This window comes from Amaranthus tricolor, chromosome 4 (assembly GCF_026212465.1).
Source record: "Amaranthus tricolor cultivar Red isolate AtriRed21 chromosome 4, ASM2621246v1, whole genome shotgun sequence".
NCBI classification, from domain to species: Eukaryota; Viridiplantae; Streptophyta; class Magnoliopsida; order Caryophyllales; family Amaranthaceae; genus Amaranthus; species Amaranthus tricolor.
This window is the reverse complement of record NC_080050.1, coordinates 1,093,803-1,119,872: the sequence shown is the minus strand read 5'-3', so window position 1 is coordinate 1,119,872 and position 26,070 is coordinate 1,093,803. Positions and strand designations below refer to the sequence as shown.

Here is a 26,070-nt window from a genome sequence, read left to right as displayed (position 1 = left end):
AGGGAAAAGTGTTAACCATTAGGGTTTTGTTTAGTTCACCTAAATATATAGGTAATCAGAAAATAAGTTTTAGTCAATAAAATCAATTTTTACTGACAAAATTTAATTACAATAAGTAAAAATCAGTTATAATCAATAAAAATAAGTTTTAGTAAATAAAACTAAATTATAATTCATAACTCAAAACCTATTACAATCAATAAAAATAATTTTTTATCGATAAGAATCATTTACAATCAGTATTAATTTGTTTTGATCAGGAAAAATCATTTACAATAAAAATTAGTTAAATAAGTAAAAAAAATATGGGAACTAAATAGGGCCTAAGTCAATGATTATGTACTCCTTTTTATGTTTTGATTTTTCCATTTGTTTCTTTTATCCTGAGTTTTTCGAATTTGCTATACATTATTTGTTCATGATTTTATACTCTTTCTATAAATGATTTAGAAAATAACTGGTCGAGTTTTATGTTTGTTTGTCGGGATATGGATCACTGCAAAGTTAATTTTGAAGATGAGCCAAATACGAATTGTGTCTATAAGACTAGGTTTCAATTGAGTTTATTTACACATCTCTAAGTATTTCTATTCAATATCGTAGTATATTCATAAGTGTTTATATTTGTAAAATTACCATTCACTTATCCCATAGAAACTTTTTTAACTTATTTATAGTAAAATCGATATTTGAAATAAATTTAAATTTCAAACATAAATTTTTTTATAAAATGGTCTTATCATAAGACGTGTCTCATACATGAGTTATAAAATCTAATAATACAAATTATTAAAATACGATCTTATTTAAAGGTTATCTCACCATGTTAAAAGAGTGGCTATAGATGAAAATTGGATTGATACCTTTATATTATATAGTCTTAATTTGTATTTTATATCCATAATTTTCGTGTTTTTTAAAAGGGAGATATATTAATTATGATGACCCATAACTCATAAGGCCATAATGCACCTAACCTGACACACTTCCATTTGTCTGTTGAAAAATTGTTCTCATAGCCAAGCAGCTAGAACCAAAAATCAATACTACTATACTGCAAGATTTCAAGTTAACAATTGAAACAAGTACAAAATGAGTTAGCCCCAATAACATGCATCCCATCACCAAATCTCTCTGCCACTGACATGTTATATTGTGATAATATTGAGGGCTGCATTATTGGGTCGATTTTGAAGTAACCGTTTATGGTTATGTCAATTTGTATTGAATTTTATATAATTTAAAATTTACTTTAAAGTCGGATTAAAGTTATATTTAATTATAAAGTCGGGGAGATTTTAAATTTGTTTTGAATACCTCTACACAAAAAATATAATTTTAAAAATCTCCATTCCTTTGAATTTTGATCAATATTTTTGCCTACATATGTTAATAACAACTAAAAACAGGGTAAAAATCAGAGTGCTTTTGTCTATAAAATTTCACATAACTATATATTTGTTAAAATAATTCACTTAAAAAAGTCAAAATAATGGTTGTTAATAGTGTGCTATTTAAGCTGATCAAATACGATCTTAAGATTGGAATATATTACTCAATTGATTGTTTTGATTTTGACTTTTTTTATTTTGGATCGTTCATTTGATGTTGCTGTATTTTTATTGCTTTGACCTTAAATTTACTCTTCTAATTTTATCTATAAATATTTTTTATTTATTTATATATTTCTTTCACCTAAAAACACATTTTTTTTATTGGTTGTAGTATAATCATGAGTTGTGATAAGTCCTCAATAAGCACCATCAAAACTAAATTAATCAATTGTAAAATAATGAAAACAATCACTTTTAAGATCTTTAACTTTAAGGCCCCTTTTTTCTTGTGTACCATGTGACCCTCCACCATGAATCCTTCAATTTAGGATCTTCATCAAGATTGATTATGTCCCACAAAAGTGAGTTCATGTTTGGAGTTGGATTATTAAAATACCACTTATTTGAGGTTGTCAAACATATATGAGTACGTAGGCATGATTAATTATTATAAAATAATTTATTTATAATTTTAAATAGCGAAATGGATTCTTTGATTAAGTCCATATATTCTTGTATAGTTGTGTATATTTAGCAATATTATTAAGAAAAGACACAATAAATATTACTTTAAATTACGTAAAAAGTGTTTTGATGTAACTAAAAATCAGAGGAAATATCATAGTATGAAGTATGAACTTTTATGATCTCTTTATTTCTTGTGAATATATATTGTCTTATATATGAGAAATACAATGACTAGATGAGATCGCAAGAGGTTATGGTGGAGCACATGAAGGCAGACTTATGTGCCCTTCGGCGCTCATATGTGAGGATATGTTATAGCGAATTTAATAATATATCAAAGAAAATGATAGCTTAGTTGGTCATCTGTGCGCTCTTTATATTTATCAATGTAATCTTCTTTGAAAATTTGTTTTTGTTTAAATTTCAGTTATGTTGATGTTATTTGCTGGCGCCGAAACCCATTGAATCTTCCTATGGCTACACTTTATCCTTTTATGTGAGGTTTTTTCAGTGAAATATAACTAGCTATTAAAAAAAGAAAAAGTATATTTTATGGATTAACTTGTAAAATTGGATATTCATTGTGATTACTTTTTACAAAGTTGAGTACCTAAAATTTAATTTTATTTAATTTTTTGAACATACCCAAAATTTAACTTAATAAAAATTTAATTCCAGCAAATTGGGCAAAGAATGAGCTGTAGGTTGTGCCATTTTTGTTTTAGCTCCGAATAAAGCAATGTGTAATGTGTAGCTGTGTAGGACATTAGGCTTTTCAACTGTCACACATTTAAGCCCCTCGTACCAGCACAACAATGAAAGTGAGATGACCCCAATGTTATTCAATTATATTAGGTTAATACTACCTCTTATTCACCTAATGTGTTTCATTTGACTTTTCACTATTTTTTAGATGGTCAAATAAGACCACATATAAAGGAAAAAAGTAATGTTTTTAAATTTTGATAGGGGTAAAATGGGATTAGTAGGTGTAAAGGTACGAAAAAGTTAAGTTTAGTAAGGATAAATTGGTAAAATTAGCATACCTAATATGGAAATAAGACATTTAAGGTGACTTGACCAAATAATTAAATGAGACACTTAAGATGAATAGGAGGGAGTATATTATTTCAGTTATTTAGCTTTATTTGCTTTTGGTATGAAAATTTTAATATTGAATATAATGTGTAAAATAGATGATATAAAAGTAAAATCTAACAATTAAAACGAGGTAAATTATTAAAAGCAATTAAAATGAAAAAAAAAAATAGATTGAGTAAGACAAATTAGTAGGTTTTATTGAATTCATTCATTTAAGGAATTTCAAGATGTTTTTTTGACATTATAGACTTGAACATTGGAAAATGTATTATCTTATCTAGAAAAGGTATTACTTATTTCAACTGACTCAATTCTCAAATGTTTAGTTGATTTTATGAGATAAATTTTTTTTCTTTATTTTTTTGGTTGAGATATATGACAAATTATTGATTTTTTTCCAGTTTTAATTAATGAGAGAATTATCTAATCTTTTTTTTTTTGGCAAAAAGAAATTTCTTTGTTGATGCTTTGTTCAAAATCGAAACTCCAAATGCAATGAATTTTAGGGTTTTGTAAAGGAAATTTTTTAAGTGCTTTCTAGGGAATATCATATCAATTGGAGGAATCTTTCTATATGGCATTTTCTATCCCTCCCTAAAGCATGTTCATAATTTCTATAAGTGGGATACGATGATGTGATGTCTCAATTGAGGAGCAGATACCACATTTCAAAAAATATCATAAATTCGATTCTCATCTAATCATCCATTTCCCTCAATCTAGAATGCAATAAAAAAAGTTTTAGTTGAGGTTGAAGGAGATGAAATTCTAAGTGAGTATGGACAATGAAGGTATGGATAAGTTTTCTTGAGTAGAAACTAATTTTGTATGTACTTGTATTCTCCAAAAAAAAAACCTAACAATTTACAATAATTGAAATGATCCCACTTTAATGGATAGGTCACAAAGTGTCAAGCCATGAACATGAAAAATTCAAAATAATTTCTTTTACATATTAACAGCAAACAAACAAATCAGAACGAACGGAGGAATAAATCCAAAGCAAATTTAGCAACTAGCAAGGAGAACCTAAAATTCAACTTATACGCTTTATATAGGTATACTATATAAACAATTTACAATTTACAATACTATACCTTGCTTAATTACATATGATCGAGTTGGGTATTCGAATTCATACAATCCTACAAGAATTCATCGAGTTCCAGCATACCGTAATGATTTATTAGTATATAACTTACAGGCGTATGCTTTGCTAGTTCAAGCAGCGGTAAGCCAACTATATAGGTCTCCAACACTAACGATGAATAAGCTCGAAGTATATATAACACTAGCAAAATTTACTTATCAGTAAACGACTATGATCTCTCAGATGTTTGCGCATCATGTCCATGTGAAAAATCCAGGGCGTTATTCAAGTAATTACTTACAGATTTCATCTTTCCCGCAAATGGGATGAGTTCGGATGAAGGGGGAGAAAACTCAAAGCATGTAGGCTTTGGTGTTGATGGGCAACTAAGGGAAAGGATCAATTCCTCGACAGAGAGAACCTGGAACTTCCGAGACGAGTTGAGAGCAATGTTGTCAACTTTATGCTCATAAATCTTCCCTTTTCTATCGAGCTTGTACTCCGAAACACCATCAAAACGACCATGGCTTTCCCAAGGGACTCTCGGGATTCCATGGACAGTCCAACGGACCAATATGACATTGTCCATTGGTTGCCATACACTTAATATATCAACCCACAAAGCCCGAAAAAATATCCTCCCGTGGAATCGTAAAGCCCAGAAGATTGATTTGTAGTTATCGATGCCAGCAAAGGTATTAAGGGGATCTCTGAACACGATATCATCCCTGAAAAATGAATCAACATTACTTAAAGAGTAAGAAATGTATGATGTGATCATACACAATGGAAGGAAGTATTTACTGGTTGTACTGAATCAGATTCTCTAAAAAACTAATCGCTTTTACTTAATCAAATGTATTAAAAACTAGCATAAGATGCTCACATTCATACTCGAAAAAAGCCAATGCCAATGATCCTATGCTTCACTCATATATCCTTACCTTTTACTTTAAGAATTTTCCAAATACGCATGGTTATTAAGTAATGCATTACCCCACTTGATAACAAACGGACCTCTCAATGAAGGTAATTTTGATGTGGCCAATTTCCCCTCTTTTGCAATCCGTTTTGCTACATCACTCGCTCCTCTAGCTAATTGTTCACGCTTTTCAAGTGTAATTTCTATGTTATGTATGGTCGTGCGTGCCTAAGGACATATCGGTCAAAGGTAACACACCTCCCTTTCATATAGGAACTTTAGTACCAGAAACAATGGTATTTGCAATTATATCTCCTTAGGGATGTAAAATATATCTCTTCTCGGTTTTAGCATTTTTTAATATGCATATTTTACCATCTAGTGCACTCGAGGTTCAACAAACTGATACGAGAAGCTCGATAAATTGCTAATACCTCACCATCTCGTACCAATTATAACTAATAATCAGCATAAGAAAAGCCCCCAATTCCATGTACATACATTAGAGGAACAAGCCTCACTAACTTCATACACAACCTAGCTTTCAGCAAATACAAGGTTAAGGTTTCATATGTGGGATGTTTCATGTACTCACATGGTAACAAATATACAAGTCCCCAATCAATGAAAGTCGACTCAATTCACATGTATCACTTTTCATTAAGTGGCTCCCACCTTGGGCGGGATTTGGAGGGTCGAATGGGTGGGGTTTAGAGGGTTGCATATACACAACCTCATGATCCTTGGTGGCAAACATCATGTACATAAGTGCCCATGATATAATGAGCCATTTTACCATAGTCAATCCACATGTATCAAATCATATTAACCATAGCATAAGAGTTGCATAGGATAGAGGAATTAAAGGCACGAACAAAGCAAATTCAGCCCTAATTTTAAAGAGCATCAACTATATACTTCATTCAATATATTTGGTGGAGTATATTTTTATATCAATATCATCCTTGTTTAAATTAACAATATTTTTATTGATATATAGTTAATTATTTTGCCAATTACTTACATATCATTATTTATACTAGTTATTAAAATAAAATTTGTGAGAACAGATTAAATTCGAAATCATATCATAAGAGCTAACAATCAGATTACTCCACGAAATTCAACAAGCAATTCATTACGAAAAATGAGTAAAAAAGAGCATAAATTTTCAACTCCAGCTGCCAAAACAAGAACAAAATTAAGAAATTAAATATTGAAAAAAGAAAATCAATAAAAACTACCTGTAAATATCGAAACTGGGTTCCTTGTAAAACAATTCAGGAAATTCTTCGCGCAAACAGCGAATAGCATGACCCATATTGAGATAGTAATCTTGCTTTTCTTCATCTTCCGTTTTCTTCTTCGGAGAAGAAGACGATGTCATTGAGCTACTAGGTTTCACAGGAGCAGAAAATTGACCCAAAACCCCAGCATTTGGTTCAGGGGTAGTGACTTTAGCACAAACCCTAAATTTGAATCTGTAATTTCCATTCAATAATTGGGGATTTGAAGATACAGAAATTGAATTAAAAATTCTAGGGTTAGGGTTCGAAAAGGTATTAGTTAATCCGGATATGGACATTGGAGGATTGAAGATGGAGAAGAAGAATGAGTTTAGGGAGTGTTTGATTATTTTGGGGAAAGTTTTGTTGGAAGGAGAGAAGGAAATGTGTCCACGTGGAAGGTTTGTAGTTGTGTGGATAAGATGATAAGTTTATGGGGATAATTGAGATTGCAAAAAAATTATGATTTGATCACCTTTAAAAAAAATAAATTTCCACAAATCTTTGTCTTTGAATTGTAGTTATTTGGCTTTGATTTGATATCAATATTTTTTTGTCTTCTTTAAAAATGCTACTAATAATAATATTCTATTATTAACATTATTAAATATTTTAATAATTAATAGATTAATAGACTAGCGGCCCGTTTGGTACATGATATTAGAGGGCGGTAATGGTAATAAAAGTAAGTAATGAAAAATTTGGTTGTTTGGATGCCTTCAATGGTAATGGATGGTAATAAAATAAGGTAATGAAATTACCAAAAAGGGTCATTTTTATTACCATCAAACAACCTGGTATTAGGCGGTAATGGTAATGAAGTATTACTGTGGTAATAAAATAAGGTAATGTTGTTTCGAGCTGAAGAAAAAAAGGTAATGTATATAATTATCTAAAATAATATTATTATTAAAAAAAAATCATTAGATAGAATAATTTAGATACAATAATGTTTTTAGATACAAATATACAATAATGAAACTAAGAGTCATTACCATTTTTTATTACTAACAACTAAATGCAATCAATGGAATATTATCTTCCATTACCATTCTTTAGTCATGCACACCAAACAAAAGAATCTTCATTACCAATTCTCATATCCATTCCTTCATTACTATTGCCATTACAACATTTCATTCCCATTACTTCATTACCATCAACCAAATGGGCCGTAGGAGTATTTCTTAAGGATTGGATAAAGATACTTCTATTAATTTATGAATAGGATATCAATAAACTTATGAAAAATAAATACTAGAATTTAGGATTGTTATTTTCAACTTAATTTAATTTAGTTTGATACTAATAAGTTAGTTTGAGATTAGTTATATTTTACATTTAGTACTTATATGTAATTTTCACTTATTTTATCGTCAAAATTAAATTTCTCACCTTAAATTAAATACTCTATTTGCCCTAATAGCTGGCTAACGCAACTGATTTATCGATTAATATCTGTTACAGGTCAAACCAACTAACAATCATTTATCAAATAAACCATATATATTTCTCACCTTGAAATGCTTCATTTGCCCCTCCACTTGATACCATATGTTTTTTGGTGAAAATTAGTGGAAAGGGTAATTAGGTTAAGAAAAAAAACAAAAAACAAATCGATGATAAAAACGAATGATTAAGATGGGGAGAAATGATTAGTTTGTGAATGAAATTAAAAGAAGAATATAATCCTTGTCAAAAATAAATAATAGTGTAAATTCATTAAAACAGATTAATATAAAAAATAGTGTAATTAATTGGAACAGAGAGAGTAATATATGTCTTGGCAAAATTGAAGTAAAAATTTGGACACTCATTGAACACAAGTTGTTCGTATGGTAGTCACTAGCTCAACGTCCACAACAATTTTGTAAGCTAGTTACTTGTACAATAATTTAAAGGTCAAAAGACAAATTATTTTGGTCATATATTGCTTTTGTTCGTTTTTTTTAATTATATAATGTAAATTTAAAAAGATAAATATATAATATATATTTAGCAACTAGTAATAGACTTTTCTAGATTAGATGGCAACCTTGTAATTTCCAATCAAATGTTCAAATGCATTTGTTTGTTTGCAAAATTGTATTGTTATGGAGAAATGTTTTGGCATAATATTTTCGGATATACTTTATATATTCTTTTGAATTTATAATAATGATAAATTAATAATTAAAATAAATATTTACATTGTAATTAAAATTATGATTTTGATGTACGATACTACGATTTACAATCCAATAATATGCAAGTGATGATCATATCGTTGGTAGGATCTTAATTGAATAAATTATTGAGTGTTTGGATCATAACATGATCCATGATCCAACAACTCTAGTTTCAATTATTATTAAATTTTCTTATCACCTTATATCATTAATCTCGTTCACATACACACTTTGAACTTTATTATTGATAACCAAACAATATAACTGATATTTTACTCAAGGGATAATCTAGGCCGGAACTTGTTTAGCCATGGCCTTGTCATTTGATTAAAAACAAAAAATGACAGTTAAGTTGGTTGAGTACATGTGCGAAGATGATAATTGGGTTATTAGAGTATCATCCCTAGGAGAAGATTTTATCTTGATGCCTTGCTCAACTGTAAGAGGTCATAATTAGTCTTTAATTGGATTGCAATTTTATTGGTTGTTATTCGTTTGTTTGTTTGTTTGTATTGTTTGCATTTAGGATATCCAATTGAAAATAAAGGAAAAGGTTGGTAAAGGCAATAGTATGATCAACTGATTTAGGAAGTGACACATGATTCGCTGATTTTCTCGCGAATTGCGAATCGAAAAAGCAAATTATGGTTGTTTTGGGCTACATTTCCCCAATTTTGAACGCATTCTACATTTAAAAGACGAATTAGCTGCCGAATTATGTTATAGTGGGTTCAGGTATTTGCATTCTGAGTTATGGCCTCATGGGTAAAGTTCGGCCTTATGTCTGATCTAGAACTATCCTCTGAATCAGTTTATAGGTGTCAAATGAAGTGATGTCTTTATCGCTAATCTTTGACATTAGCAAAATATTCGTGAGAGGATTGTCTGATCAAGTATCTATTGGGTTGCTACAACCTCTGCTCATAATTTACCTTTTCTCCTATCTCAGAATGATGCTCACACACCGACAAACACACAATACGGAGATTTAAAGAGGGATACTTCCTCTGTCCCTATGAAAATGATACATTTTTTATTTTTATCTGTTTCTTTAAATTTGCAACATTTACTTTAGAATAATGTGCTTCATGTACGTTGGAAACATGGATATTCCTCTGCCATTGGATAAACTAAATGTTTCTTCGACAAATGAATCTAAGTATGTATATGCTTACTAAGTAAATGTTTTTGCTAAGTTCTCTTGTATTTACTTCATTAGTACTTCTATGGTAGACTGTTTGTATCATATTTAGGTTCTTGCTAACAGGTATTATGTATGATTATCAGTGAAATATAATTCGCTAATTAGTTCGCCTTTTGAATTCGGTAGTTAGTTAGCCTTTTGAATTCGCAATTCGCTCAAAATGGTTATTAAATAAACTAAAACCGACCATAATTCTGTTTTTTCCATTCACGATTCGCGAAGTGATTACCGAATCATATGAAACTGATGATTATATTTACCTATTTGGGACATTTGAGCTTTTGCTAGGCAAATATGTAAGACTCACGCAATGTGGTAGCGATAAATACGTCTATGGTTGCATTGACAGCTGATGTTAACTAATATGCTATTGCTGGGCTTGATGAATGGCAATGTGATTCTAGTTGCAACTGGAAGTTTTAACCCACGCCTTTTCACAGTTACAATTTGAACATCAACTAAGAGCTAGTTCGAACCTTTTTTTTTGGCCATATTTACTAATCTATATATTTTTATAATAATATTATTTTATTTTTTATCTTTTATATTACCAAGAATTGTATTGATTTAAGATTCATATAATAAATTAATTACATATATAAAATTTGTATTTTTTATTTAAATAATTAATAATAAATAATATGTGCTTGGCATGAGTATCTATGTAGTAATCTATATCTATAATTAAAAAGAAATTATTTGCTAGATTTTGGTATGGATAGCCATGGTCCCAAAAAAATAAGGACTTGACATGAAGTTGGGTCACTTGCACACACTACACAATAATACAACACACAAATTCCGATTTTAACGAACGGTGATATTTATTCTCTATCATTCTCTTTCTAATGATCGTGTTTAAGTGAGTTCTATTCAATCCTTTTTACCTAAATATTCAAAATTTTATTCAAATCTTTTTGTAATTTAGGTTTTCATTTGCGGAGTACTAATTTTTAGATAAATTTGTGGTCATTCTCTTTCTAATGATCGTATTTAAGTGAGTTATTAGCACGCTTATTCTTCACAATATGGTATGTGATTAATTGATTTGTGGCATAAATTTTTAAATGGATTTGCCTGCACATAAGGCACGTTTCCTGTTTTAGTTTATTAATTGCTGGTTTTAATTTTTATTATGATCAATATTTTCACCCAAAATATTATTTTCATTTATACGGAGTATAAACTTTTTGAATTAAACTTCATATAACAGTGTAAAGTTTATTCTGATTTATTGAATGAGCAATACCTTCAAAATGGGAGATGCATGGACATGGGCCGCCTATCCATACAACACAAAATGTCCTAATTAAGAATACAATCTGCATAAAAAAAAATTAAATTGGGTATTTGGTGTTTCGCCCCGATTTATCCAGATATTCGGGTACCACACATTAATTGAGCCAGGACACGAGTCGTTAAAAAAAGTACACGACTAACCTTTGGGGATGTTTCTGACGTCATTAATTAATATTTTAATAATTTTTGGGAATTTTATAATTATGTTAAATTAATTTAGAAGTAATTTTAATAAATTCCTTTCATATACGAATTTAAATATTAATATATATTTTAAAAATACAATTACGATTTCTAAATAAAGAGATTTAAATCAAATTATTATTTTATTAAAATGTATAAACATACGGAGTTAGAGTTTTTAATTGATCCTCGTAAAAAGATCAATTTAGATAAATAAATAGATAAATAATATAAAAAGGACGAGTTAGAGTTTTATTTTAAAAAGACTAAAACACTCCTTGCCTAACAAGTCTTACGCCATTACTTCTAATTTCTCCCTCCTTCTCCCTCACGGCTCACCGCCACAGCCAGCAGCAGCAGCAGCCGTGACTTACTCCACCAGTCCGGCTGCGTTTTCCCTTCCCCACGACAGCTACCAGCAGCGCCGGCCCAACTCCTCCCTCCTGGCAGCAGCAACAGCTGCGTTTCCCGTCCCCAACAGCAGCAAGCTGCTGTGACGCCAAGGGAGCAGCACCACGCAGCTTTCCTCCACCATCACACACGGTGGGTCACATCACCACCACAAGAACCACCAACTTCTTGACCCTTTTCTAGTCCCCCCATTGTGAGCCATCTCCTCTTTTCTCTAATTAATTTTCTAGTTTTATTTGGAGTTTTATTAAGTGTATTGAGTTTGATGTTGGTTTTGTGTTAAGTTCATTGAATTTTTTTGTGGGCAAGGGTTTGATGGATGAATTGGATATATTTATGATTTAGGGTTTGAATTATGATTAGAAATTATGGGTTGTGTGTTGATTGTGTGTTATTTTCTTTAAATCTTACTATGAGTAATAATTAAAGGTGTTATCTTTGAAATTAGTAATGGTGTGGGCTTTGATGTTATATTTTGGTGGCGTATTAGTTTTATTGATTCTTGCTATGAATAATGGTTAAAAGTGTTATCTTTGAACATGAAATGACTAGGGTTTGGATTTAGAGATGAATTTACTAATAATGTGTGTTTATGCTATACTTTGGTGGTGTGGTGATTAATTGAATAACCTTATAAGTTGTTTTAAGACTTGGTTGATTATGTTTGTGATAATTAGTAATGTTTTTGATTGTAGTTGACTATAGTTATGGTTTAGGTTGTTGATTGGGAGTAATAGTTGCTAATTGTTGTGACTTGATTGTTGTGAATTGCAAGTACTCTTAGTAGGTCGTCATTGAAGTTATACATGCACAATTTTAGTAAAGCCAAGAGCATAACGTCATCTTATCGTCGATGGTTGCTAAAGTTACTTGTCGTGTTATTTTGATTATAGTTCTTTCTAGCTTTGGAGAATGTAACAAATGATATCGCGATTTGATAACTCTAAGATTTGCCTTTATGCGTTGTATAAGTGTTATATTAAAACTGTAAGGCTTAGTTGTGATTAGTTATTTTTGGGTAACGCGAACCAATATTCTCAAAATTAGTTGATGAAAAGAAACGATTCACATATGCTTTTACTTTAAATTGGTGAAAGACTTATGTTGTGTTGAGTTAATGATTTTTGACTTGTATTGAATGAGTTGTGTGCGTGCTAGAATAATCGAAAAACTCATGTTGAATAGGTGATAGTGGTTACTTTGGTATTTAGTTGGTATGACAAAGTAGTTAAGGGAACTTATTAGTTCTATTCCTAACTTGTATAGGTTTCCAGTTCATAAGAGTAAAGTAGAACCTTAGTTGGGTGAATTTTGTAACTTTTGGTCGTGCAGTGACGCTTATAGGTACGTACACGCAGTAATTAACCCTTATATATAATTTTCCTTCAAGAGATCATTGTTTATTGTTTATTGTGATAATATGCATTGTATCGAAACTATGAGGTACTAGTGAATACACTTTATACGAAGAGCTATCGACTATGAAATCCTTGCGCTTAGAATAGTTTAGAGAATGAGAGTGTTAGTAGAAGGCGGGGATCACCCCCTTATTTATTTAAGAATTGGATTATGCCTTACTTGGAGTTAGAATGACTCCTTTATAGGTGAATTTCATATTTTGTTGAGTGGCTCAGTGGGTTTTGGCGTTTCTGCTATTCCGGGGCGCTCATCAATAGTCGAAAGCGGGAGTTATTTCCATTTGATAAAGTATTAGATTATGATTAGCTGGCGTGACTCAGCTGGATTATGTTCGGTTAATTTAATAGTCTCCTAGGTGAGATCCGAAGGGATCACCGTATGGGGGGTTTGAGCATACTTTTATTATTGGGCGTCGGGTGGCCGATACCGCCCCTTGACCGAGGTGTTACCATGCGGGCCTTGCAAACCCCAATATGGTGGCCTCTTCACTGGATGAGTATCCCAGTGTGTTTAGTATTTCCCGAAGGGAGGACCCGAGAGGGTCAGCTGAAGGGAGTATAAGCTCATACTTTTCCATGGGCGCCGTGTCACTATGCCATGAAGTAGAGAAAAGATGTACTGATAGAATGTTACTCATTGATCGAAAGTTATTCATTCATAGAAAGCTTACACATTGATAGAACGTTTACTCATTAATAGAAAATTTATTCAATGATAGAGTAGTCTATACTAGTGAGAAGTGCGCCTAAGTTAAGTTACCTCAAGGGAGTTACCAGTCCCAAAGATAGACTATGATCACACTTATTTTAAAATAGACAAGCTCTATAGGGTCATGTGTTAGGTAGTCTATTAATGCTTTGGTTAAATTGATACTACGCGTGTTTTACAAGAGTTTATGTTTTGAGAAGAGGAGTGTGATGATCTGCATCCTACCCAAGAACCCATGGTTTGGGTTGGAAAGGACGTAACGAGATTAAGAAGTATAGGGGAACGATAAACGGTCACTATTTGTGCTTGTGTCTTATGAAATCATCTTATGTTGTTGTATAACATAATGTCACCTAGTAGTCGGCCTTATTATATTTGATATTAGTTACTGACTTGTACGTGTTTGTGTTTATAACTTTGTATGTTTTAGTTTAAAAGTTTTGTCATTTGAAATTCAAGCGTTAACATTGGAATCACGATCCATGCTTGACATGAGAAGCTGGCGATGAATCATTCTGCCGTGATATTGTTTTCATAGGCCGTTGATGCCTTAACTTTATTAGATTCTAAATAACTTTTGTTTTTCTACAAAAGCGTACAGTTTTAGGGCAGATGCTACCGAAATTTCCACTGACATTTTAAAAGTTTATTATTATTTTATTCTAATGTAACCCCCGAATTTCCTCCCGCCCTTTACGGTTTTGGTTTCCTACAAGGGGGTCGGAAATTCAGGGGTGTTACAGTTCTGGTTAGCTGCACATGCTTGTGGTAACATTATCTGATAGAGATTTTCAGGTTTTTGTCTGCATTTGGTTTTTTATACTCATGCCTCATCGAATCCTCTAAACAAATTGGCCCTTTGCTAATACCTGTTTGGTTGGGATGATAATTTTCATGTCCATCTGTTATGCATTTTCTCAATGCCTTATAGGTGAGAAGCTTAAGTTGTTTGTTTATGCTCATGCCTTATCCTCTAAACTTAAGCTTAAGTCCGGCAAATTGTAATCACGTTTTTTATACTCATCCCTTATAGCTGAGAAGCTTAGGTTGGTTGTTTCAGTTGATCTGTTTGATTATTGATAATATATATTTTTTAAGTCAGCTTTATAAACAACTACTATTAAGGAAATATTTAGATAAAAATTATTTGTTGAATTTTGGTTGTTTATTAGAGTCAAGGTTAGTTAAAAATTCAAAAGTTATAAAAAAATTTATAGATCAGATATTAAAACTTTTTCGCCGAAGCAATGTAAGTATTAAGTAAAACAATTATCACCAAATTATACAATGATCAATTTAATAAATAAAAACTAATTAGTATTTTTATTTTAAATCTTTATGTATAATCTGTATGTCTATATATTATTTTTCTTTTGCGAAACTCTCACATGTATGCAAGATCGGTGTGGTGATTAGTATGACATTCCTATAGACTTGGAATATGATTCAAAATCTTTTGAAGAAGCAATTGATGAGAAAACAAATGATCAAAATGAGGTATCTAGCTCTTCATAGTAGGTAATCATGTTTTTGTTAGCATAAATTATGTTTTTGTTAGCATAAATTATGTTTTTGTTCCTATCATGGGCGGATTTATTCATGGGCACCCCTAACACGTTCCCCAGGGGAATTTTAAAAACATTTTTTTTTCTGAAGTGAGGGGGTGAAAGCGTGTATTTCAGAATTTAGAAAATCAAAATCTTCAATATTCTCTTCTCTTTGTAAGATAAAACTCTAAATTACCACAACAAAACTGCCGCCTATGCCTGTCGCCGGCTACCGCCTGCAACTGCCACGGTGCCGCCACCTTGCAGCCGCATGTCATCTACCCCAGCCACCTGCGGCTGCCCAGTGACTGTTTCGTGTTTCACCTTAACAAAAACCCTGAATAGCAAAATTTGATTTTTTAAGGTATTTCAACTCTCAATTTTAATCTTAATTTTATGTTTTAATCTTCGTCTTATTCTTGAGTCTTGATTTTCTACATTCTAATCTTAATTTTAATCTTGATTTTTGAATTTTGTTAGAATGTTATTTCTTGATTTTTTTTAATGTTTTTGATTTGAATAATTGAATATTTGTAATGTAAATGTGTTCCTATATACTTTTTAATTTGCATTATGGCTTGTAATTTTGGGTTTCTAATTTTGGGTTCAAACTGCTACTTGTAATGTCATATTGGGATGCATAGTAAGATGAATTATCTTTTGCTGTTAATATGATGATTCAGTTAACTCCAGTTAATTTGAGGATTTTTATGTTATGTTTTTTTGCATAAGGTAAATGGGCCATGCCGGGCAGTGTCGGGCCGTTTAAAGCTCGATTCCTATTTTTATTTTTATTTTTATTTTATGTTAGAATAATGTGCTTCATGTGCGCAGGAAACATGGATATTCCTCTACCATTGGATAAACTAGATGTTTCTTCGACAAGTGAATCTAAGTATGTATATGCTAACTTAAGTAATTGTTTTTGCTAAGTTCTCTTGTATTTACTTCATTAGTACTTCTATATGCTAGACTGCTAGTATCATATTTAGGTTCTTGCTAATAGGCATTATGTATGATTATTAGTGAAATATAATTCGCTAGTTAGTTCGCCTTTTGAATTTGCAATTCGCTCAAAATGGTTCTTAAATAGACTAAAACTGACCATAATTTCCTTTTTTCGATTCGCGATTCGCAAAGTGATTAGTGAATCATGTGTCACTGATGATTATATTTACCTATTTGGGACATTTGAGCTTTTGCTAGGCAAGTATGTAATACGCATGCAATGTGATAGCGATAAATACGTCTATGGTCGCATTGACAACTGATGTTGGCTAAAATGTTAGGCCTGATGAATTGCAACGTCGCTAAGTGTTTTGTCTCATGTTTTTAATCATCAGGGAGAAGTCTTATGTGGTTCTAGTTGCAACTGGAAGTTTTAATCCTCCTACTTACATGCACTTGCGATTGTTTGGTAATGTTTTGCTTGATTAGATTTCCTTTATGCTATGTTTGGGAATGATGATTTCATTTGGAAATCTGTAAGTGACTTAAATTTAGTGTTTGACAAATTAATAAAACCCATTGGATTTGTATCATTTCCACGATAGTATTAAAATTAGTTAAAATTGAGAATTTGAGAATGACTTTCCACACCTTGTCATTCACAAATTCTTCATTTAAGTTTCATTATTGAAGTTTACAATTTAAAATGAAATACATGTTCCCTAACATAAGCTTATGTATTTCCTTGCTAATTGTTATTTCTATAGCATATTTAACAGGTGGTAAAGATTGTTGAACTTGGTTAACTTCTAGACCTCTAATGTGAAAGGCCTTTTCGCAGTTGAAATTTTCGGCTGAGAGCTGTTTTGAACCTTTTTTGGCCATAATACTAATGTTATGTTCTTATTTCCTTTAGAGTTGGCAAGAGATGCTTTGAATTTAGAAGGTTATACTGTTATTGGAGCCTACTTATCACCGGTAAATGATGCATATAAGAAAAAGGTATTTACCATTTTCTATTTTGTTCGTTGAAAATATGAAATTCTTCTGGCTTGTTATCTTAAATCTATTGGGAAAGATGGTTTTATCTTGAAGTGTGAATAAGTGTTAGGTATTACTATCTATGATACCGCTTTTTATACTTTAGACATGAATGGTTTGTTTGTCTATTAAAGATATTTTGTATGCAAAACTGATCCTATCAAACATGACATTTCTAAGACTTTGTAAAGAGCACATATATAATGTACTGTTGATTTTAGGAATGAGATTCGGGTGAGTTATCAAATAATAATGAGTTTGATTAGTTTCTGAGCATCTATTGACTACTATTTCCATATCTTCAGTGTTGGGTGTATCTGGTTTTTAAAATCTAACCTTGCCAAGTTTGGCCACAAAACACTATCATCGGCTCATCGTCTGAAACGTGATGTGAATAGAGGTAGGTAATGGGAAATTTGAACCGAAGTGAATGTTTTCAAGTATACGCTAGACGGCTAGACTTTCATGCAAATGTTTTTGGATCCAAGTGCTTAATGATTGAACATTTCTTTGGATTACTGAATTACTGTCAGAAAATATATTGGTCTAATGCTTAACACTTTGCAATTTTGATGTGCTTGTTTTCTGTAGGGCCTTGTATCTGCTGACCATCGTATACAAATGTGTCAACTGGCCTGTAAAAGTTCAGACTTCATAATGGTAGATACGTGGGAGGTAACTAGCCTATTATTTCTTCTTGTAATGGTCAAATATTCTACCCGTCATCATTCTATTTCACACCCACCCTCTAACGGGCGTATGAGATCCTTGGCAATAGTATAGGTTAAATATTTAGGACATGAAGATACAGTCTCCTTTATATGTTGTGTAAGCGACAACTGACTACATGCCCAATGCCACTAAATGGGGAAGAGGGGTTTTGTGTAAGCTACCTTACCTTTTGTAGTAACAAAGAGGTTCTTTACTGCGTACAATAAACAAAACAAAAGTACAATCTTCGTTTTGGGTTCAACATGATGAAGAAGTTATAGTTGTCGATCATAGGAAATCGTCTTTTACGGATGTTATCATAATCATTTTGTACAAAAAATACAAATCCGATGGTAATGAAGAAAAAAATTTGTTAACAATCTCAATGTGAAATTCCACTTCTTGGAAGAAGACTTACTAGGTGATTTCTACTGAAGCATTGTCCTTTACAAGTTCAGCAAATGAGGCAAAATATGCTTACTAAGCTCTTTGATGTTTTCTCTTCATTTTCTACCTTTGCCTTAATTTGTTCCTTCTTAAGTGACTTCGGTGGTAAAATCTTTTGAATGTTGTACCCTAGTCTACAACATTGCGCTTTGTGGCTCAAAAAAAGGTAATAGATGGTCTTTTCTTAGAGAGAGCATTTTTATTGATTATGTTAGCTTGGAGATCATAAAACCAACTGTTGGATTATTGGGTTACTTAGGTACCAGACATTAGATTGGTATTTTCATTCTCAATGACCCCAAATTCCTATTGAGTTGGCTGTGGCTGTGTATGTTCTGATCTATGTTACTCGGATCCTTTATTTTCTTTCTCGTACCCGTGTCTGATCTTTGATTCTCGAATATTGGTATGACACTTAGACACTTCATTTTAGGCATAAAATTAAATTTTTAGACGTATCCGACACTTGGACACATAACAATATCCGACATCAGTGCCAAGTCTAAGTAACATAGGTTCTGATTGACAGATAGGACTGACACCTGAAGTGTCATTGGACACTTTTAGTTTCTGAAATTTGAAACTTTTGTTAAAGGCAAAACAAGTCAGCTATCAACGGACGTTGACTATTTTATCCAGAGTGAAGAGCTTTATATGCGAGAATAGTTGTGTTTCAGCTGGTAAAAGTTTTACTTCTTCGACTTTGAATTACAAGGCTCTTAAGTTTATAGATAAGTGCACTTTTATCTCTTGTGACACTAACATTTTCTACACAGAATCCCTTCGGGTAATGCTTGTTTGTGGTTCCGATTTATTGGAATCATTTGGTGTCCCTGGTGTTTGGATACCGGAGCAGGTATCTGTTCATACTTTGTACATGCATATTTTCAGCCACTGTGACAGGGGTTGATGAATTGATTGCAATCCTTAAATGATTTGGCTCAGCTAACAAAGTCCGTAATCTCCAGGTCCGAAGCATATGTAGAGACTTTGGCGTGGCTTGTATACGCAGAGAAGGACAAGATGTTGAAAAGATAATATCAAGCAACGACATACTAAATGATAACAAGGTCGGTGAAATTTCTAATCTAACGGACTTGCAGAATGAACTATCTATATAGCTAAAGTCTATTGATCAGTATATTTCTCTATCATATTTTTCCTGTTCAACTATATAGGTCTATAATTTAGAAGACAAAAAAAATTGGCAAAAAAAAAATAAAATATGTTGCTGCTTGATTTTTCAAAGGTAAAATCAAATCAGTAATGTTATGTTACTTTTGCCTTTCATTTTGATAGCCCAAAAAAGTATTCTTTCTATTTTCTTTAAATTGATCCGCTTCTGTGTACTTCGGAGCTTGTCACCAAAGATTAATGGAACGATACGGAAAAGACAAACCAAATTAAGGGATGCCACCATTGGGATGGGCCATATGTTTTGGGATAGTATTTATCTCTTTGGCTTATGAAGTGTGCACCTCGTGTTTCCCCGTTAATATGCTGACATTCACAATAAGTCCGGTCTAATTTAACACAGAACTGTGGTGGAGGTGCTGGAATCCAAAACCCCACATAATGCATTGCCTAACAAAAACTTTTAAATTCATTGCAATTGGCCCCTTCATCTATGATGGGTTAGTTTAGATAGTCAGACTTTAATCTAAGTTGAATTACTGATATTAAGCTCGTCAAAACCGAGGCAAAAGGGTGTAAAGGGAAGAAGCTATCTTGGTGCATTCTTAGCAAGCACCTTTTATAGTTGGGATTATCATGTTTAATTAAAATTTGGAATTATTCATGATAATTTTTCCTATAATTTTTAGGGCTACCATTTAGGAGAAAATTTTTTTGGCTACCAAAATGAGTCGAGTAAGTTTCAGGACTATGACGAATTATCCTATTTTCTATTGTTTCATATTCATGAGTAGCTGTAACAGATTTCCTATTTTGCAGCGTAATATCAAGATTGTGGATGAACTAATCTCAAACCAAATTAGTTCGACACGAATAAGGTGAGATTCTCTATGTTACACCGTTTTACGGAAGACATCGGAAACCACCTATGTGAAAAACTCATGCTTGTCATATATCTTTTAGGGACTGCATCACACGAGGATTGTCGGTGAAGTACCTAACGTCTGATGAAGTGATAGATTATATACAAAAACAAGAACTATATCTGCACTAATAGATTTCCTACACGAAGAATACCGTGTACTCCATTCTATTTTCAGGTTACGCTCTACCTAGCATGATGGTCATTAGCTTAATAATCGAACGCCTAATGTAGGGGAACCGGGAAATGTCTAGTGCCCTTTTTGAAGGCATCATTTCCCCCTTTTGGTTGTTGTCTTGTTTGGTGTTATTTAATTAGATTTCTTATGCTATCATTGAAAAAGACGGAATGATTTTACGATATTGATGATGAAGGAAGAACTATAAACGAAGCTTACGAAAATACTAAACTTTGTATATGGCATTTTATGTTTATGTTTATGTTTATGTTTACGAAAATACCGAACTTTGTATTCAGGAAATGATGAATGATTTTATGTTTATGCAAGAACGATATGGACGGGAAGAGATTGTCATGAAATTTTTAGCTCCTTTCCACCATAGCTCAGTATTTTTCTCTTAGAGACTTCCTAAGAGTTTTCTTGTATCTTTTTCTTGTACTGACCATATGGATGGTAGAAGTTTCGGAGGTGACCCTGATAGACCCGTTCTTTCACTTGATCCATGGCTATCGTATATGTCACCATTCTTATCATCATCATACCCAGTGTACTTGCTCATAGATTAGAGACTACAGGCTACGATCAGGGTTTGGATAGAAGACGACAAACAATACCTTATCTAAGGAAATTATGGCTAATAATAAATCTACTTTAAAATGAGCACTTACAATTTTAAACTGATCAATTAGAGATTTAAGTTTTTTTGTATGAATTATTCTTATGGTATAGACAGTTTCATACGACACTTGTTGTTAAATATTTATTAGATTAGTAAAGACGGGTTAAGCCGAACTTTATTCTGAATGTTTGATTGCTTCCAATTATGTGCTATCTCACAACTAAAAAGTTTCAACACCAAGTAAAAGTAACATTTATTTTCGAATAATTTAAATGAGAATAAATGTAATATTTATTTTGTATCATTTGGAACTATCTAATTGATATGAATTTAATAAGACAGAAAAATCTGTCATTTAAAAAAGGTAAACTATGTATAGTGAAGATTTTTTCCACACGTTAAAAGCCAAGTAATTGGAAGAAGCATTATGAAAATGAAAGCCGATTGTTATTGCAACTTGTCATTTTCTAGAAGCATCTTCATTTCTTCTTTCCACTATTAGTCTTGCTTTCAATAGTATTACTGTTATTTTGATCTGTCACTACGATAAATACTCTTATATCTCTTTAAATTTATTTTTTCCTAGAAAGTAAATTTTAATATATTAATTATCACTAACAGATTTCAAAATTCAAAGGTAACAATTTTAATAAGATATTAAATAATGTAGCAATTTCAATAAGATTAAAAGAGTCAAGTAGAAGTATTAGATAGTGGTGGTTTTCTTGGATCCCGGTAAAGAAAAAATTGAGCATGTGTAACATATTGGACCGCTTAGAATCGTGATAATAAAAGGTTTCGAATATGAAAATTGCATAAAGTTATGTAATTTTTTTCTGGCATTTTCTCCACTCCTAGGTTCAAAATACAAAGACCACGATTGTAAAACGATTTATGCAGTTATTACGAATGATTTTACAATTTTCTCGACAACATTTTAATCAGTTTAAAAAATGATTTTTTTTGCAGTCAATAATAAATAGTTTTATGGTTCTCTTGACCTATATTTCGATAAAAAAATTATAATACGATCATCAATACGGTGATAGACAATACAACAGTACATTATGGTATGCACTATGAAATTAAACAGCATCTTGGCAGTGTGGTCCTGCTACAAGTGATAATATGTTCCTGAAATAATTCGACATAGGACCCAAATTCCCAATTTTATCATCTTTATTAGATGGAACAGAACTTGTAAATTAATTGTAATTTGCTGTCAATTTGCTGCCATATCTTTTTTATGTGGTTCTCGTAGTATATGATCCCATTACCTTATCAGTCAGTCAACCGGTCAGCTCCGCCTAAGTGTTTATTTCGAATCATCAGGTCGATTTCAGATCAGGTATTTTAGGTTCGCTTAAAATTGAATTTTGTTCACATTAGTTTTTTTATCTAATTGTAAATCCATTTTAAAGTCAAAGTCAAATTCAATTATAAGGTCAGGTAGAAATTGAATCGTATCGTGCTTCTCTACTGCTAAGATAAGCAATCTATAACAACAATTTATGTCTGATTTTGAGTTAGGTGCCCTCCTTAAATCAACATGTCATCTATTTATATTATTGGCCCTTTCAATTATTAGTATTGTATGATATATGATAAAACTAGAAGTAAAATCGGCTGTAATTTAGCTAAGTAAATTTCATGACAATGTATATCATCATTATACATTGATATCAAATGGTGGGACTAATTGTAATTCTAATAAGAAAAATACTGACAAAGCGTATAGTCATGCATATCCTACCCTAAAAATTCATTCCTAGGCATTATCACTAATAAATATAAAATGATAAAAGTTTCATTACTACGAGAATGATACAATTCACATTTTATGAAAACTAACACTAACACACACTCATCAATAAACACCAATTACCAAACATCCCATGAAAGTTTGTTTCCTTAACTTCTAAGTTAATTTTATTGAATTCAATTCAACACGATTATATAGACAAATGGCATTCCTTCATGGCGAATCTAAACCTTATCCCTTATTGGCTTTGGCTTACTTTGTTGCAAAAATAAGATGTAAACAATATAATGACGTTGATTTTAGGTATCTCTAGCTTCTCAATGAATGTTGTCATCATCATCATTATCAACTCAATATCGCGCTCGAAAACAGAGTTTGAATAAGAAAAGATGACGAACAATCCAAACCCGTACTCCCTTTAAAGAGAGGATTAGAGGAATATGATCAATTAAACCCAAAAAGCAGTTCAAATATTGAGGAACATAGAAGATAATTTCTCTTATATCATAGTTATAGTCTAAGCAAAGGATAGATGTACTCTGCCACTCCCACAAAGGAGAAAACATGCCCTTCAGAGTAACAATCTGTAGGACAATATGACATTTCTATTTGCTACTTATACAGAATCTGATAATGTTTTCTTTCTTGTAAATCAAAATACATAGTAAAAACTAATAAATACAAGAATCATCTAGGAGCTCCAACAGCAGATAAATGAACAATCCTCTAAGTGAATGCTCGCTCCAGATCAGGTCAGCCTGAAAAAACGAAAAAAATAAAACAAAACTTGATCGAAATCGCATCATCATCATCATCAACCATAGGTATTGACAGCTTCCCAAAGGAGGTTCTTAGCCAACGGGTTGGGGAGATCCCGAGCTTGAAGGGCAGCTTCCCTAAGGGTGTTAATAGTCGAGACGTTAGCCTCCCAGAACGAGAGACTCCTGTAAGGCAAATTGTGCTTCTTGCATAGATCCTTCACCACAGGTGCAATGCTCCTAAGATTGCAACGAGGCAAACGAGGGAACAAGTGATGCTCGAGCTGGAACTGTAACCCGCCAAACAACCAATCCATGAAAGACGGGCAATCAATATCGATCGAGCCATTGGTTTGTTTCTCGAACCAATCGTTCCCTTCAGGCTGACCGACATACACATTGGCTGAGAAATGGTTTAGGGTGAATTGAATGTGCTGGAAAGCGGTCACAACGAAACTCGAGAGCACGAAAAACACCCTTTCTTCCCAAGTAGGGAGACAAGATATCAGGAGTGGGTACCAAGTCCAAAACACCAAAATCCCAATAATGTTAAGAACCCTATTGGGAACATTCCTGTTAGGGTTAAACAACAACAGAATAGTCTGCACATACAGATTAATCCTAGCAACAACCATTACTGGGTAATATGTATAATGCTGATAACTAACCAAAAACCTAGCAATTAGGTCAAAATCCATTTTCCTTCCATAAAAACAAGATCTCAAATTGTAGAAAAACTCAGATGAAACTGCAAAAACTGGGATATGTTGTAGATCTGGGTCATAATCTAAACTATTACAGGTGATATGGTGGGTATTATGAGTCCATTTCCACCAAGCCATACTAATACCAGTAAGACAATTCCCAGTAAGAATCTGAGCAACCTTATTATACCCAGGAGATGACATGATCTGATAATGCCCAGAATCATGACCTAAATAAGCACTTTGAATCCAAGCCATACCCAGTAATGCACCACAACCCAGATGAACAAATACATTATCAGAACAAATTACTCCATAAACAGATAATGTGAACAATATAAAGATTGACATAAAGGCATAGATCACGATATGACCTTTCCTATCAAATAAACCCATTTTAGTTAATTCATTGTGGAGTTTCCTGTAATCTTTGGACATTTCAGAAACTTCAAAATCCTTCAAATAATAACCATTAAAAAATTTATTAAGCATATTCCATGTAGTACCTGGATGATATGCGATGAATGCATCTGTTACATCTTTACCTCCAAGTGCTAAAAGAGGAATGTCTCCTCCTGGATGTTCCTTTGCCCAATTTGTAACATCGTAAACTTTTCCTTGGATTGAAATCCATAGATCCCCTGCTTTGTTGTGTTTCTTCAGTTCTTCAGATGTGATATATTTCTTGGTTTCTGCCATTGTCAAAGTAATTAACAATGCAAGATGAAATCCTTCTCACAAACCCACCAATTTGAAAAGGATTGGTAACTAAAACTCAAATCAAATCAAATCCAATCAAATCCAATCAACACAACTGATATCAAAGGAAACAAAACAAAGCATACAACCCTGTTTTTCAGGGTTGATTTGCTTACGATTAAATTTGAATTTTTCTGGGTAGAATGAGATTATAGAATGTATTTTGTAAACTGAAAAGGGGAAGAATGAGAAGAAGAAATCAGGGTTACAAAATCAACAGCGAAGCAGGAGATAAAAGCAAAGAGAAAGAATTGGTGTTTCCTAGGGATATAAAGGGGTATATACTGCTTTTCCGAATGGAAAGAGAGTATTGATATTTTAGGGAAAATATAATTTAAAAACTATCCGGCCTTTAAATTACACAAATTCTTATATGAGACGGTCTTGTTTTAAGACGTGTTTTGTATTTGGCTTAAATAGCCTAATAATAGTATTATTTAGTATAATAGATTTTGGTATGAAGTCGTCTCACGGTGAGATGGCCTCATACAAGAGGGGCTGAAATTATAGTCAGTGATATTTATGATCAAGGAGTGCACATAAAAATTAACAAATTTTATTTATTATCAATAATTTTAGCTTTTTAAGAGAATTTAGTATAAAAATTTTATTTATTTTTTATAGTTATTTATAATTTCTGATAAATTAATAAAATTAAGAATTTATGTTTTAAAAGCAAAAATAAAATAAAATTACATAAAAAAAGATACAAGATTCTTTCTTAT

General features: G+C 32.1%; 3 protein-coding genes across 13 annotated transcripts; 1 reads left to right on the top strand and 2 right to left on the bottom strand.

Annotated features, from left to right (window-relative positions):
* Positions 1-4,031: 4,031 nt before the first annotated feature.
* Positions 4,032-6,912, bottom strand: LOC130811378 (uncharacterized). Its single transcript, XM_057677666.1, has 2 exons — positions 6,379-6,912; positions 4,032-4,940 (listed from the first exon to the last, which is right to left on the bottom strand). Exons 1-2 carry the CDS (start codon positions 6,717-6,719, stop codon positions 4,442-4,444), a joined length of 840 nt encoding a protein of 279 aa, XP_057533649.1. The 5' UTR covers positions 6,720-6,912; the 3' UTR covers positions 4,032-4,441.
* Positions 6,913-11,538: 4,626 nt separating this feature from the next.
* Positions 11,539-21,772, top strand: LOC130811377 (nicotinamide/nicotinic acid mononucleotide adenylyltransferase). 11 transcript variants are annotated; one of them, XM_057677659.1, is made up of 10 exons: positions 11,539-11,878; positions 16,194-16,254; positions 16,703-16,776; positions 17,224-17,309; positions 17,940-18,023; positions 19,102-19,186; positions 19,283-19,362; positions 19,475-19,576; positions 20,460-20,518; positions 20,604-21,768. In XM_057677659.1, the coding sequence occupies exons 2-10, from the start codon at positions 16,199-16,201 to the stop codon at positions 20,692-20,694; spliced, it is 717 nt and encodes a 238-aa protein (XP_057533642.1). In that variant the 5' UTR covers positions 11,539-11,878; positions 16,194-16,198; the 3' UTR covers positions 20,695-21,768. The 11 variants fall into 11 exon arrangements, 10 of the variants coding, with proteins under 10 accessions (XP_057533642.1, XP_057533641.1, XP_057533640.1 ...); XR_009041163.1 differs by adding an exon at positions 20,330-20,375 and having other exon boundaries at positions 11,545-11,878; positions 19,102-19,362; positions 20,604-20,686; XM_057677658.1 differs by adding an exon at positions 15,245-15,723 and having other exon boundaries at positions 11,545-11,878; positions 19,102-19,362; positions 20,604-21,772.
* A 1,823-nt stretch (positions 21,773-23,595) lies between these two features.
* Positions 23,596-25,653, bottom strand: LOC130811376 (delta(8)-fatty-acid desaturase 1-like). The gene has a single exon (XM_057677655.1). The coding sequence runs from the start codon at positions 25,283-25,285 to the stop codon at positions 23,939-23,941; it is 1,347 nt and encodes a 448-aa protein (XP_057533638.1). The 5' UTR covers positions 25,286-25,653; the 3' UTR covers positions 23,596-23,938.
* Positions 25,654-26,070: the final 417 nt, after the last annotated feature.